Source organism: Eucyclogobius newberryi, unplaced genomic scaffold, assembly GCF_026437365.1.
Source record: "Eucyclogobius newberryi isolate DKJ021-1_F unplaced genomic scaffold, fEucNew1.0.hap1 SCAF_15, whole genome shotgun sequence".
Lineage (NCBI taxonomy): Eukaryota > Metazoa > Chordata > Actinopteri > Gobiiformes > Gobiidae > Eucyclogobius > Eucyclogobius newberryi.
The window spans coordinates 32,462,857-32,476,290 of record NW_027315779.1 but is presented as its reverse complement, the minus strand read 5'-3'; the positions used below and the strand labels follow the sequence as shown (position 1 = coordinate 32,476,290).

The following is a 13,434-nucleotide window of genomic DNA, read 5'->3' as shown; positions in this document are numbered from 1 at the left end:
GCTTGGACACAGTCGCATTAGCGTGGACACAGTCGCATTAGTGTGTACACAGTCACATTAGCGTGGACACAGTCGCATTAGTGTGTCACAGTCGCATTAGTTTTGACACAGTCGCATTAGCGTGGACACAGTCGCATTAGTTTTGACACAGTCGCATTAGCGTGGACACAGTCGCATTAGCGTGAACACAGTCCCATTAGTGTGGACACAGTCGCATTAGCGTGGACACAGTCGCATTAGTGTGGACACAGTCGCATTAGCGTGGACACAGTCGCATTAGCGTGGACATAGTCGCATTAGTGTGGACACAGTCGCATTAGTGTGGACACAGTCGCATAAGCGTGGACACAGTCGCATTAGTGTGGACACAGTCGCATTAGTGTGGACACAGTCGCATTAGTGTGGACACAGTCGCATAATGCGTGGACACAGTCGCATTAGCGTGGACACAGTCGCATTAGCGTGGACACAGTCGCATTAGTAGGTCACAGTCGCATTAGCGTGGACACAGTCGCATTAGCGTGGACACAGTCGCATTAGTTTGGACACAGTCGCATTAGTGTGGACACAGTCGCATTAGGGTGGACACAGTCGCATTAGCGTGGATACAGTCGCATTAGCGTGGACACAGTCGCATTAGCGTGGACACAGTCGCATTAGTTTGGACACAGTCGCATTAGTGTGGACACAGTCGCATTAGGGACACAGTCGCATTAGTGTGGACACAGTCGCACAATGCGTGGACACAGTCGCATTAGCGTGGACACAGTCGCATTAGTAGGTCACAGTCGCATTAGCGTGGACACAGTCGCATTAGCGTGGACACAGTCGCATTAGTTTGGACACAGTCGCATTAGTGTGGACACAGTCGCATTAGTTAGGACACAGTCGCATTAATGTGGACACAGTCGCATTAGGGTGGACACAGTCGCATTAGCGTGGACACAGTCGCATTAGCGTGGACACAGTCGCATTAGTTTGGACACAGTCGCATTAGTGTGGACACAGTCGCATTAAGGTGGACACAGTCGCATTAGCGTGGACACAGTCGCATTAGCGTGGACACAGTCGCATTAGCGTGGACACAGTCACATTAGCGTGGACACAGTCGCATTAGTGTGGACACAGTCGCATTAGGGACACAGTCGCATTAGTGTGGACACAGTCACATTAGGGTGGACACAGTCGCATTAGTAGGTCACAGTCGCATTAGCGTGTCATAGTCGCATTAGCGTGGACACAGTCGCATTAGTGTGGACACAGTCACATTTGTGTGGACACAGTCGCATTAGGGTGGACACAGTCGCATTAGCGTGGACACAGTCGCATTAAAGTGGACACCGTCGCATTATTGTGGACACAGTCACATTAGTGTGTCACAGTCGCATTAGTGTGTCACAGTCGCATTAGTGTGTCACAGTCGCATTAGTGTGGACACAGTCGCATTAGCGTGGACACAGTCGCATTAGCGTGGAAACAGTCGCTTTAGTGTGGACACAGTCGCATTAGTATGGACACAGTCGCATTAGTGTGGACACAGTCGCATTAGCGTGGACACAGTCGCATTGGCGTGGACACAGTCACATTAGTGTGGACACAGTCCCATTAGTGTGGACACAATCGCATTGGTGTGGACACAGTCCCATTAGTGTGGACACAGTCCCATTAGTGTGGACACAGTCGCATTAGTGTGGACACAGTCGCATTAGTGTGGACACAGTCGCATTAGCGTGGACATAGTCGCATTAGTGTGGACACAGTCGCATTAGTGTGGACACAGTCGCATAAGCGTGGACACAGTCGCATTAGTGTGGACACAGTCGCATTAGTGTGGACACAGTCGCATTAGTGTGGACACAGTCGCATAATGCGTGGACACAGTCGCATTAGCGTGGACACAGTCACATTAGCGTGGACACAGTCGCATTAGTAGGTCACAGTCGCATTAGCGTGGACACAGTCGCATTAGTTTGGACACAGTCGCATTAGTGTGGACACAGTCGCATTAGGGTAGACACAGTCGCATTAGCGTGGACACAGTCGCATTAGCGTTGACACAGTCGCATTAGCGTGGACACAGTCGCATTAGCGTGGACACAGTCGCATTAGAGTGGCCACAGTCACATTAGCGTGGACACAGTCGCATTAGTGTGGACACAGTCGCATTAGGGACACAGTCGCATTAGTGTGGACACAGTCGCATTAGCGTGGACAAAGTCGCATTAGTGTGGACACAGTCGCATTAGTGTGGACACAGTCGCATAAGCGTGGTAACAGTCGCATTAGTGTGGACACAGTCGCATTAGTGTGGACACAGTCGCATTAGGGACACAGTCGCATTAGTGTGGACACAGTCGCATTAGCGTGGACACAGTCGCATTAGTTTGGACACAGTCGCATTAGTGTGGACACAGTCGCATTAGGGACACAGTCGCATTAGTGTGGACACAGTCGCATTAGTGTGGACACAGTCGCATTAGGGATACAGTCGCATTAGTCTGGACACAGTCGCATTAGTGTGGACACAGTCGCATAATGCGTGGACACAGTCGCATTAGCGTGGACACAGTCTCATTAGCGTGGACACAGTCGCATTAGCGTGGACACAGTCGCACTAGTAGGTCACAGTCGCATTAGCGTGGATACAGTCGCATTAGCGTGGACACAGTCGCATTAGTGTGGACACAGTCACATTAGGGTGGACACAGTCGCATTAGCGTGGACACAGTCGCATTAGCGTGGACACTGTCGCATTAGCGTGGACACAGTCGCATTAGCGTGGACACAGTCGCATTAGTGTGGACACAGTCGCATTAGTGTGGACACAGTCCCATTAGCGTGGACACAGTCGCATTAGGGTGGACACAGTCGCATTAGTGTGGACACAGTCGCATTAGTGTGGACACAGTCCCCTTATTGTGGACACAGTCGCATTAGCGTGGACACAGTCGCATTAGCGTGGACACAGTCGCATTAGCGTGGACACAGTCGCATTAGAGTGGACACAGTCGCATTAGCGTGGACACAGTCGCATTAGCGTGGATAGAGTCGCATTAGCGTGGACACAGTCGCATTAGGGTGGACACAGTCGCATTAGCGTGGACACAGTCGCATTAGCTTGGATACAGTCGAATTAGGGACACAGTCGCATTAGCGTGGACATAGTCGCATTAGTGTGGACACAGTCGCATTAGTGTGGACACAGTCGCATAAGCGTGGACACAGTTGCATTAGTGTGGACACAGTCGCATTAGTGTGGACACAGTCGCATAATGCGTGGACACAGTCGCATTAGCGTGGACACAGTCGCATTAGCGTGGACACAGTCGCATTAGTAGGTCACAGTCGCATTAGCGTGGACACAGTCCTATTAGTGTGGACACAGTCGCATTAGTGTGGACACAGTCGCATTAGTGTGGACACAGTCCCATTAGCGTGGACACAGTCGCATTAGGTTGGACACAGTCGCATTAGTGTGGACACAGTCGCATTAGTGTGGACACAGTCGCATTATTGTGGACACAGTCGCATTAGCTTGGACACAGTCGCATTAGCGTGGACACAGTCGCATTAGTGTTTACACAGTCCTATTAGTGTGGACACAGTCGCATTAGTGTGGACACAGTCCCATTAACGTGGACACAGTTGCATTAGTGTGGACACAGTCGCATTAGTGTGGACACAGTCCCATTAGCGTGGACACAGTCGCATTAGGTTGGACACAGTCGCATTAGTGTGGACACAGTCGCATTAGCGTGGACACAGTTGCATTAGTGTGTACACAGTCGCATTAGCGTGGACACAGTCGCATTAGCGTGGACACAGTCGCATTAGTTTTGACACAGTCGCATTAGTGTGGACACAGTCGCATTAGTGTGGACACAGTCGCATTATTGTGGACACAGTCGCATTAGCTTGGACACAGTCGCATTAGCGTGGACACAGTCGCATTAGTGTGTACACAGTCACATTAGCGTGGACACAGTCGCATTAGTGTGTCACAGTCGCATTAGTTTTGACACAGTCACATTAGTGTGGACACAGTCAGAGCTCAGCAGCTTCACTCTGTCATGTTCAGATTTTATCACACTCTGACCTGATCTGTTTGCACTGGTTTGGATGTTTTCCTCACTGAGCATCATCACAGAAGTGTTTTCTAGTTGTTAGCTCCACATTAGCGCCGCTGTTTACACAGCTCTAACATCCTTTATTTCTTCTATATGTTTCCTAAAACCACACGTCTCTTTCCTCGCTCAGACGTCTGCTCAAGTCTGTAAAGTGCGCGTCGTCACTTCTCAGCCCTCAGCACTCGCTCCAGCAGCACAACAGCGCTGAGCAGCGCCACGTCAGGACAGTTGGACTCGCATTTCTTGTAAATTCAAATTATTATATGTCAAAAATTAGGTACATTTACTTTTTCTTTAATATTTAAATGTTTTATATATTAGAAAACAAATACAAACAAATAAAAGCAGCAGCATCAACAGCAGAGCCCAGGAAAAACAAAACCTCCCATTTTGTCCAGTCCGTCAAATTTGTCCGTTTTCAATTTGAGTCCAGATGTTAGTCCAGATGTTAGTCCAGATGTTAGTCCAGATGTTAGTCCAGATGTTAGTCCAGATGTTAGTCCAGATGTTAGTCCAGATGTTGGTCCAGATGCTAGTCCTGATGTTAGTCCAGATGTTAGTCCAGTCCTTGATCAGCGGTGCATTTTCAATTTGCTGCATTTGGAAGACAAAGTACAATGCATTTTAACATAACATTTTCTTTTGACACTTTTACCTTCGCCACATTAGTTCGGCTTTTATAGCGAAAACCTGAAGAAATCACATACTAAAGAGTTTACCTGGTCACATCAAAGAAACACACACACACACACACTCACACTCACAGACACTCACACACACACTCACACACAAACTTGCACTCACACTCCCACACTCACACACACACACACTCACACATACACACACACACACACACACACACACACTCACACACACACACACACACACACTCACTCACACACACACACACACTCACACACACACACACACACACACACACTCACACAAGTGCTTTACAAAAAATCTTGTGTGATGAGTGTGACGTTTCAATACTTTGATTAAGGATGTCAAGATTATTAGGAGGGACAGTGTTGAAACGCTGCCAAAGCTTGGCTGAAGTCACGTGTCTTTTATTGGCCTCTAGAGGTCGCTGAGCATTACTGCGTGGGAAACTTGATTCTTCTTCTCCCGGAGCTGCGCAATCTGTGGGCGAGAGAGAGAGATACGGCAGGATATGTACATAATACAATATAAAGTTATGTAGTGCAATAAGAAGTGAAGAGTGCAAGCTGCTTAGGAAGTGTTCATGAGTTCAACAGCAGAGGGAAAGAAACTGTTCTTGTGACGGGAGACGATCATCTCCACTGTCTTCTGAGCGTTGAACTCCAGGTTGTTACCGCTGCACCAGCCGCTCCACCTCCTGTAACAGACTCATCCCTGTCTGAGATGAGCCCGATGAGGGTGGTGTCGTCATGGTGATGAGGGTGGTGTTGTCATGGTGATGAGGGTGGTGTCGTCATGGTGATGAGGGTGGTGTTGTCATGGTGATGAGGGTGGTGTCGTCATGGTGATGAGGGTGGTGTCGTCATGGTGATGAGGGTGGTGTTGTCATGGTGATGAGGGTGGTGTCGTCATGGTGATGAGGGTGGTGTCGTCATGGTGATGAGGGTGGTGTCGTCCACAAACTTGATCAGTTTTACAGTCGTGGCTGGAGGTGCAGCAGTTTGTGTACAGGGAGAAGAGCAGAGGAGAAAGTACATATAATTATAACATAATTCCGAACAAATGATATTGTTTTTAGACACACAAAAAAATACATACTTGGCTGATTGACAGGGGGGGCAGCCGCTGGTGCATTCAAGCTTAAAAAATATAAAACAATATAATTGTTCAATACAATTACAATTTTAGTGGGTCATGGCCGCGGGTCGTGGCCGCGGGTCATCGTGGCCGTGTGTCGAGCCCATTAACCTCCCTTCACTGTTGCGCTGCTCAGATCACCAGCAGAAGGCGCTCACACACTGAGCCTGACCCGGAAGCAGTACCGGATGTGCGCAGCACGTGTTTGTGCCACACTGCGCAGAAGCATCACATGGATAACATGTCTGAGCAGAGCATAGAGACTTCTGAGGCTCCGGAGCCTATCACGGGGGCCCCTAAGCCCGCTGGGGCGCTCCACCAGAACCGGGTCTTCCTGGACCTGTTCTGGGACCTGGCCAAACCTGAGCAGGAGGTCCGGCTGCGGGCTGTGGACGGCCTGGTCCAGTATCTGCGAGACAACAGCAAGGTGAGTTCTACTAACACTGGACACAAGTCCAGTTTATGTCCTGACCGGGACCTGCTGCGGACCTGAGGACATCACTTCAAACAGAAGGACATGTTTGGAGTGAAATGTGTCACAACCTGGACCTAGTGGGACACGGTTGGACCTAGTGGGACACGGTTGGACCTAGTGGGACACGGTTGGACCTGGTGGGACACGGTTGGACCTGGTGGGACACGGTTGGACCTAGTGGGACACGGTTGGACCTGGTGGCACACATGATGACCACCCACAGAGTGATAAAATAGCTGTATTTCTATTGGTTGGTTTTATTTCCAGATAAATTGAAGCGTGTCACTTTTTCATTACATGAATAAGTTGTTTATCTCTCAAGATCATTGAAGAGCATTTTGTCTGTGTGTGTGTGTGTCTGTACGTGTATACGTCTGTCTGTGTGTGTGTGTCTGTCTGTGTGTGTGTGTGTGTGTGTGTGTCTGTGTGTCTGTCTGTGTGTGTCTGTGTGTGTGTGTGTGTGTCTGTCTGTACGTGTGTACGTCTGTGGGTGTGTGGGTGTGTGTGTGTCTCGGTGTGGGTGTGTGTGTGTCTCGGTGTGGGTGTGTGTGTGTCTCGGTGTGGGTGTGTGTGTGTCTCGGTGTGGGTGTGTGTGTGTCTCGGTGTGGGTGTGTGTGTGTCTCGGTGTGGGTGTGTGTGTGTCTCGGTGTGGGTGTGTGTGTGTCTCGGTGTGGGTGTGTGTGTGTCTCGGTGTGGGTGTGTGTGTCTCGGTGTGTGTGTGTCTCGGTGTGTGTGTGTCTCGGTGTGTGTGTGTCTCGGTGTGTGTGTGTGTGTCTCGGTGTGTCTCTCTGTGTGTTTTGCAGGGAGAGGAGCTGGAGTACACACTGAAGCGCCTGGTGGATGGACTGTCCCACAGCAGAGAGACGGCTCGTCCCGCCTTCAGCCTGGCCCTGGGACAGGTCAGACGCCTCATGGCTTAATTCTCACATTAAATGCACAAAAATCGTGTGTTTCCGATATTGAAAAAAAATCCAGTAGGTTGTATTTTTTTCACAAATCTATTCCACGGTCGTGATGCAGGGGTCAGATCTGACCGAGAGAGTCTCATTTCAATGCAGCAGGTTATAAACTGCAGAGCGCTGTATATCACATGTCCAGCTCCACGTGTGTCTGTGTTTCACCGAGTCTAGACTCACTTCCTCATTAGACTCATTTTTTTATGAATATGAGTTGGATTGTTATAAAACACAGCGTTTTAAAGCTGAAAATACCATTGTCGTCTTCTACAGTGTCTGAAATGCTTGCTTCCTGCTAGAGTGGCCCCTCCCCTCCCCGGGGTGGCCATTTGCGAGTAAAACTCTATCAATGAACTGCACCGTTATATGGGCTGCAGTGTGGGCAGTACGTCACTATGTCCCTCAAATGCTCTTGTTTAGCGCTGCAGCTATCCATTGTTTTAGTAATCGAGTAATCTATCGATTCTTTTCTTCAATTAATTGAGAAATCTGTTATTTTTTTGTTCATTCCGTACATTTAAAAACATATTAAATAATGTTTTAAATAAACGTTATAGTTCATTGTAATTAACAAATAACAAATTGAGTTTCTTTTAAAAAAAAACAAATACAAAATCATTTTTTAAAATCTATTATTCACTGTAAATAGATTCTACAAACCTTTTTATTTAGTTTAAATTGTGTTTTAAAAAGTCTCACAGTACAAAATAAATAATATGTCTAGTTGACTAATTGAAAATATAATTGCTGTGTTCTTTTAGTTGTAGTTTCTGACCGCTTCTGTAGCGGCTGTTATAATATCAAACAAAGGATTTCTTTTGCTCTAAAAGTGAATCAAGTGAAGGAAATGTGTTTTATGGATGTGAGTGTTTCTGGTGCAGGTGCTGAGTGCGTTTGGAGACATCTCGCTGCTGCAGACGCTGGACAGGATCAAGGACAAGCACAACCTTCTCACCGTGAAGAAGGTGCGTGCTCCTCCGCTCTGCTGCGTCCTTCTGTCCTGCGTCCTCACTGCTCTGCTCCCCTCTCACAGAAACTCCAGAGAAATGCCATGTTCGGGAACGTGTTTGGGGTCCTGGCCCTGCACCAGTCCGGCCGCCTTACTCAGGTAAGAGCTCTGGAGAACGGGGCGGTTCCCCCGGAGGCCGAGGTGGTAGAACACGGCTCAGGACATTGCGTTTTCCTTCTTGGTTCTGCACAGGAGCCTCAGGCGGTGCTGGCCTGTGTGCAGCTGCTCCAGAGTCTCACCCCGCACAGACAACACCTGAGAGACCTGCCCACCAATACCATGATGGACATCCTGAACCAGGTCAGTCCCACGTCCCACACCGGCTCCTCACTCCGAGGGGTCAGGACAGATGAGGGATGCAACAATATTTGATATAACATGGAATCGTTGGATAACTGGTGTCATGATTCAGTACAGGCGTTTGCTCGATGTGCACGTGTCGCTCCATGAGGTGATGTCATTTTGGTTTGGAAAGGTAAAGGTTAAACCGCACCTCCTTTTGAAGTTCAGGAAGTAAGCGTTTCCCTGGAGACTCGCTGCTACGAAGGTCACGACGTCAAGTGTTAGTGTCACGATTATCGTAAGGAGAAACATCGCGATTTTAGGGTTGATCACGATTATCGACAAAAAGGGAGGAGAGGGGCCCCAAAGACAGGCTCCCCCTTGAGGAGTTGGAGGAATTGTCTGGGGAGGGGGAAGTCTGGGAGTCCCTGGTTAGACTGCTGCCCCCGCCACTCGGCCCCGGATAATGGATGGAGAAAGGAAACCTTCATAGTATTTATTTTATATGTTTAAACTTAAATATTCCTGTGAGAGGAAAATATGTTTTTACAACAATCAACCTGCCATTGAATACTGCGGACCATTGAATACGGCGGACCATTGATTACTGCAGACCATCTAAAATTTATTAAATGTAAATTTAATCTTACTGGCACATCTTTGTAGCTCTTTTAAGTATAGTATGAGTTATTAGTGAGCTGATCTCAGAGGGGGAAGTCTGAGGATGGATAGTTCAAATAAATTGCAGATCACTTTTGTGACCGATTTAGGCAATGTAGGTTTAAAAAGTGAACCATTTTTTATTTTATTTTTTTTACTTGACCAAAACTAAGTATTTGCGTCATCCGCTTGTGCGTTCCCATTCTCCGACCCACAATTTATTGCGGGATTAAACTTTTTAAACTAAAAAAAAACTTTTAAAAAAATTACATTTGTTTCCCTTCGTCTCCTAACTTCTACAAAAACTTAGGGTTAGAGCCGGGGCCCAATACGTTGATCAGCAGTGAGGGTCAATCGTAGTGAGGGTCAATCGTGCCGAAGGTCTGGAAAGTGCCGGAAAGCACAGAAAAACGCCGAAATGCGCGGTGTGTAAGTTCTGGTTAAACTCGACCTTCTATCATTAGTGTCGTTGTGGTCAGTGTATTTTATTTTCAAAAATACTCTTCTGTATTAAATGGTCTTGTTAAACAGCAGATTTTCTCCCTCCTTTTTATATTGCACATTTGAATATGATAAACAATATTAGGCTATTAATGAAAGCCTACATTGTGTTTCTATAGCCTAATTATGGTTAAACAAAAACCTGTTACCAATACTGACGATAAAAATAATACTAAATTATACAATAATTTAGATTTATAGTAGATCTTCGGGCTTGTCGAATATAAAAGTAGCTCATGAGCCGAACATGTGTGGGCCCCCCTGGGTTAAGGGTTAGGGTTATTTATTCTATGGTCAACCACGGTCTTTGAGCAGACTATACTATGTGTGGAACAAACTAATGTAATGAAAAAAAGCGTTTGAGAGAGAACATGATGCCTGAGCTGTATCAGAGGGGCCGGTCTTGGTCGCCGCCATATTGGATTCAGATTCACTTTTTCGCCCGATGCCGTATATTAACAAGTGGAATCTGTTTATTCTCTGTTATAAATGTTTTGTAATAAAGAATTTTGACAATAAAAAAACAAACACAAAAAACCTAGTGGAATTCTGACTTCCGTGAGTTAGGCCTGTATGATCTAGTGCCGTCCCTGGCATGTGTGCTTCTGCCTTAAGGGGCTTCCACACCGCCGCGGCCGAAGTGTCCACTTTACGCGATTTCTTTGTTTTTGCGGCGCGATTGGTGCGTTTTCTTACGCTCTTGACACTTTGAGCGCTCGTATGAGCCGGCCGAGGCGACGAAAGCGGCTTACGCGACACGTTCAGATATGTTGAGGTCTCTGCAGCTGAAGCGTAGCAGCCGCCGCAGCAGCCAATCAGAGCTGACGCTCCAGTTACGTACGTACGCATTTCCCCTCGCATTTCCGGTATTCCCCGTGGAATTCCCCAAGAAGCGCCACTTTTTCCTTGCTCGTGAACAATGGCAGACGAAAGACTGATTGTGGCCGTGTGTGGGAGAAAGGAGCTGTACGATGTATTCACGGTGGAACAGAGACAGAAATAAGCCCGGCGCCTCCGTGTGAGGGTTTTGAAAACCAAAAACGTGAAAATAACACTCGATATCCACCATTTTACACAATGAAAGGCCACACGACAACAACTCCACTGCTCATGCGACAACACCTCTACTGCGCATGTGCGCAGACAGCTCGAGCGCTCCGTACGTCTGTGTATAGTGGCCGGGGCGTCGAGAGCTCGCGTCCACTGCGTAAACCTTTCTAATGTACACGCGCTCAAATTCTGCGTCGGGCGCGTTTAGGCGTCCGCGGTGTGTACATACCGTTAGCCTCTTAGCCACAGGGTGGCACTGTCGGTGACATTTGTGAATAAAACGTCTTGATTGGTCTGTATTCGGTATGTTTTGGGTCTTCTCTGCTGCACATGGACCGCTGCAGGTCCAGGACACAGATCCCTTTGCGAGCTACTCAAACGGGGGCCCTACAGGTTCTAGACCCCTGCTCTACATGATCTTCACTTGGTCTGGAGCTGGGTAGCTCAAGTTGTGTTACCATGGAGACCATGGAGTGATCCAGCTTGGTAGAACAGGCTCCTGGTGATGTTTGGACCCGTCTGTGTTTGCTCTTCAGGTGGAGGAGGAGGTGTTTGAGCAGGTCCTCTTCACAGCCCTGCAGTCAGACCTGGCCACGCCCTTCAGGACTCCGGAGCAGCTGCATCTCCTGCTGGTGGCGCTGCAGCGCTTCCCTCACACGCTCAAACCCAAGAAACTCAAGAAGCTGCTGGGCTTCTCCACCATCATCAACCAGGACAATGTGCCCAGGTCTGTCTCTGTTCACCCTCTGTCCTCTGCAGACTCTGGGACTGACCCCAGACTTAAACTAGAGCAGTACTAACTCAGGACTACAACTGGACCAAAAGACTAAACGGGGCTCAAACTGCTATTGCTAACTCTGGAGTGGGACGAGGCGTCATCCCCTTGAGACGAGACCAGATTTTGGCACAATTTATAATCAACAGTTTGGTTCTTGTCAATATGTTTCAGTGAATTGTAAATAGAGATAGAAGTGACAAAATAAAGTCATTTTCATCTTAGTAATACAAAGAGACTACGTTTAGTTTAACTGGAGAGCTCTACACGCTCTTTAGATAATCATTCAATATTGGGCCCCGAGACCTCTCCCCTCTCAGTCTCTCCCCTCTCAGTCTCTCCCCTCTCAGTCTCTCCCCTCTCAGTATCTCCCCTCTCAGTATCTCCCCTCTCAGTATCTCCCCTCTCAGTCTCTCCCCTCTCAGTCTCTCTCCTCTCAGTCTCTCCCCTCTCAGTCTCTCCCCCCTCTCAGTATCTCTCCCCTCTCAGTCTCTCTCCCCTCTCAGTCTCTCTCCCCTCTCAGTCTCTCTCTCCTCTCAGTCTCTCTCCTCTCAGTCTCTCTCTCTCTCCTCGCAGTCTCTCCCCTCTCTCTCTCTCCCCTCTCAGTCTCTCTCCCCTCTCAGTCTCTCTCTCCTCTCAGTCTCTCTCTCCTCTCAGTCTCTCTCTCCTCTCAGTCTCTCTCTCCTCTCAGTCTCTCTCTCCTCTCAGTCTCTCTCCTCTCAGTCTCTCTCCCCTCTCAGTCTCTCTCCTCTCAGTCTCTCTCCTCTCAGTCTCTCCCCTCTCAGTCTCTCCCCTCTCAGTCTCTCCCCTCTCAGTCTCTCCCCTCTCAGTCTCTCCCCTCTCAGTCTCTCCCCTCTCAGTCTCTCCCCTCTCAGTCTCTCCCCTCTCAGTCTCTCCCCTCTCAGTCTCTCCCCTCTCAGTCTCTCTCCTCTCAGTCTCTCTCCTCTCAGTCTCTCCCCTCTCAGTCTCTCCCCTCTCAGTCTCTCCCCTCTCAGTCTCTCCCCTCTCAGTCTCTCCCCTCTCAGTCTCTCCCCTCTCAGTCTCTCCCCTCTCAGTATCTCCCCTCTCAGTCTCTCCCCTCTCAGTCTCTCTCCTCTCAGTCTCTCCCCTCTCAGTCTCTCCCCCCTCTCAGTCTCTCTCCCCTCTCAGTCTCTCTCCCCTCTCAGTCTCTCTCCCCTCTCAGTCTCTCTCTCCTCTCAGTCTCTCTCCTCTCAGTCTCTCTCTCTCCCCTCGCAGTCTCTCCCCTCTCAGTCTCTCCCCTCTCAGTCTCTCCCCTCTCAGTCTCTCCCCTCTCAGTCTCTCCCCTCTCAGTCTCTCTCCTCTCAGTCTCTCCCCTCTCAGTCTCTCCCCCCTCTCAGTCTCTCTCCCCTCTCAGTCTCTCTCCCCTCTCAGTCTCTCTCCCCTCTCAGTCTCTCTCTCCTCTCAGTCTCTCTCTCTCTCCTCGCAGTCTCTCCCCTCTCTCTCTCTCCCCTCTCAGTCTCTCTCCCCTCTCAGTCTCTCTCCCCTCTCAGTCTCTCTCCCCTCTCAGTCTCTCTCTCCTCTCAGTCTCTCTCTCCTCTCAGTCTCTCTCTCCTCTCAGTCTCTCTCTCCTCTCAGTCTCTCTCCTCTCAGTCTCTCTCCCCTCTCAGTCTCTCTCTCCTCTCAGTCTCTCTCCTCTCAGTCTCTCTCCTCTCAGTCTCTCTCCTCTCAGTCTCTCCCCTCTCAGTCTCTCCCCTCTCAGTCTCTCCCCTCTCAGTCTCTCCCCTCTCAGTCTCTCCCCTCTCAGTCTCTCCCCTCTCAGTCTCTCCCCTCTCAGTCTC

At 48.9% G+C, this 13,434-nt stretch overlaps 1 protein-coding gene across 3 annotated transcripts in view; it reads left to right on the top strand.

Annotated features, from left to right (window-relative positions):
* The first annotated feature begins 6,134 nt into the window (after positions 1–6,134).
* Positions 6,135–13,434, top strand: part of mybbp1a (MYB binding protein (P160) 1a) — a 36,715-nt gene continuing 29,415 nt past the window's right edge. For all 3 annotated transcript variants that reach the window (XM_072446981.1, XM_072446980.1, XM_072446982.1), the window contains exons 1-6: positions 6,135–6,354; positions 7,206–7,301; positions 8,240–8,323; positions 8,392–8,466; positions 8,560–8,667; positions 11,397–11,587. In XM_072446981.1, the coding sequence (XP_072303082.1) occupies positions 6,160–6,354; positions 7,206–7,301; positions 8,240–8,323; positions 8,392–8,466; positions 8,560–8,667; positions 11,397–11,587 (749 nt within the window). In that variant the 5' untranslated portion in view covers positions 6,135–6,159. The remainder of the gene's footprint in view (positions 6,355–7,205; positions 7,302–8,239; positions 8,324–8,391; positions 8,467–8,559; positions 8,668–11,396; positions 11,588–13,434) is intronic.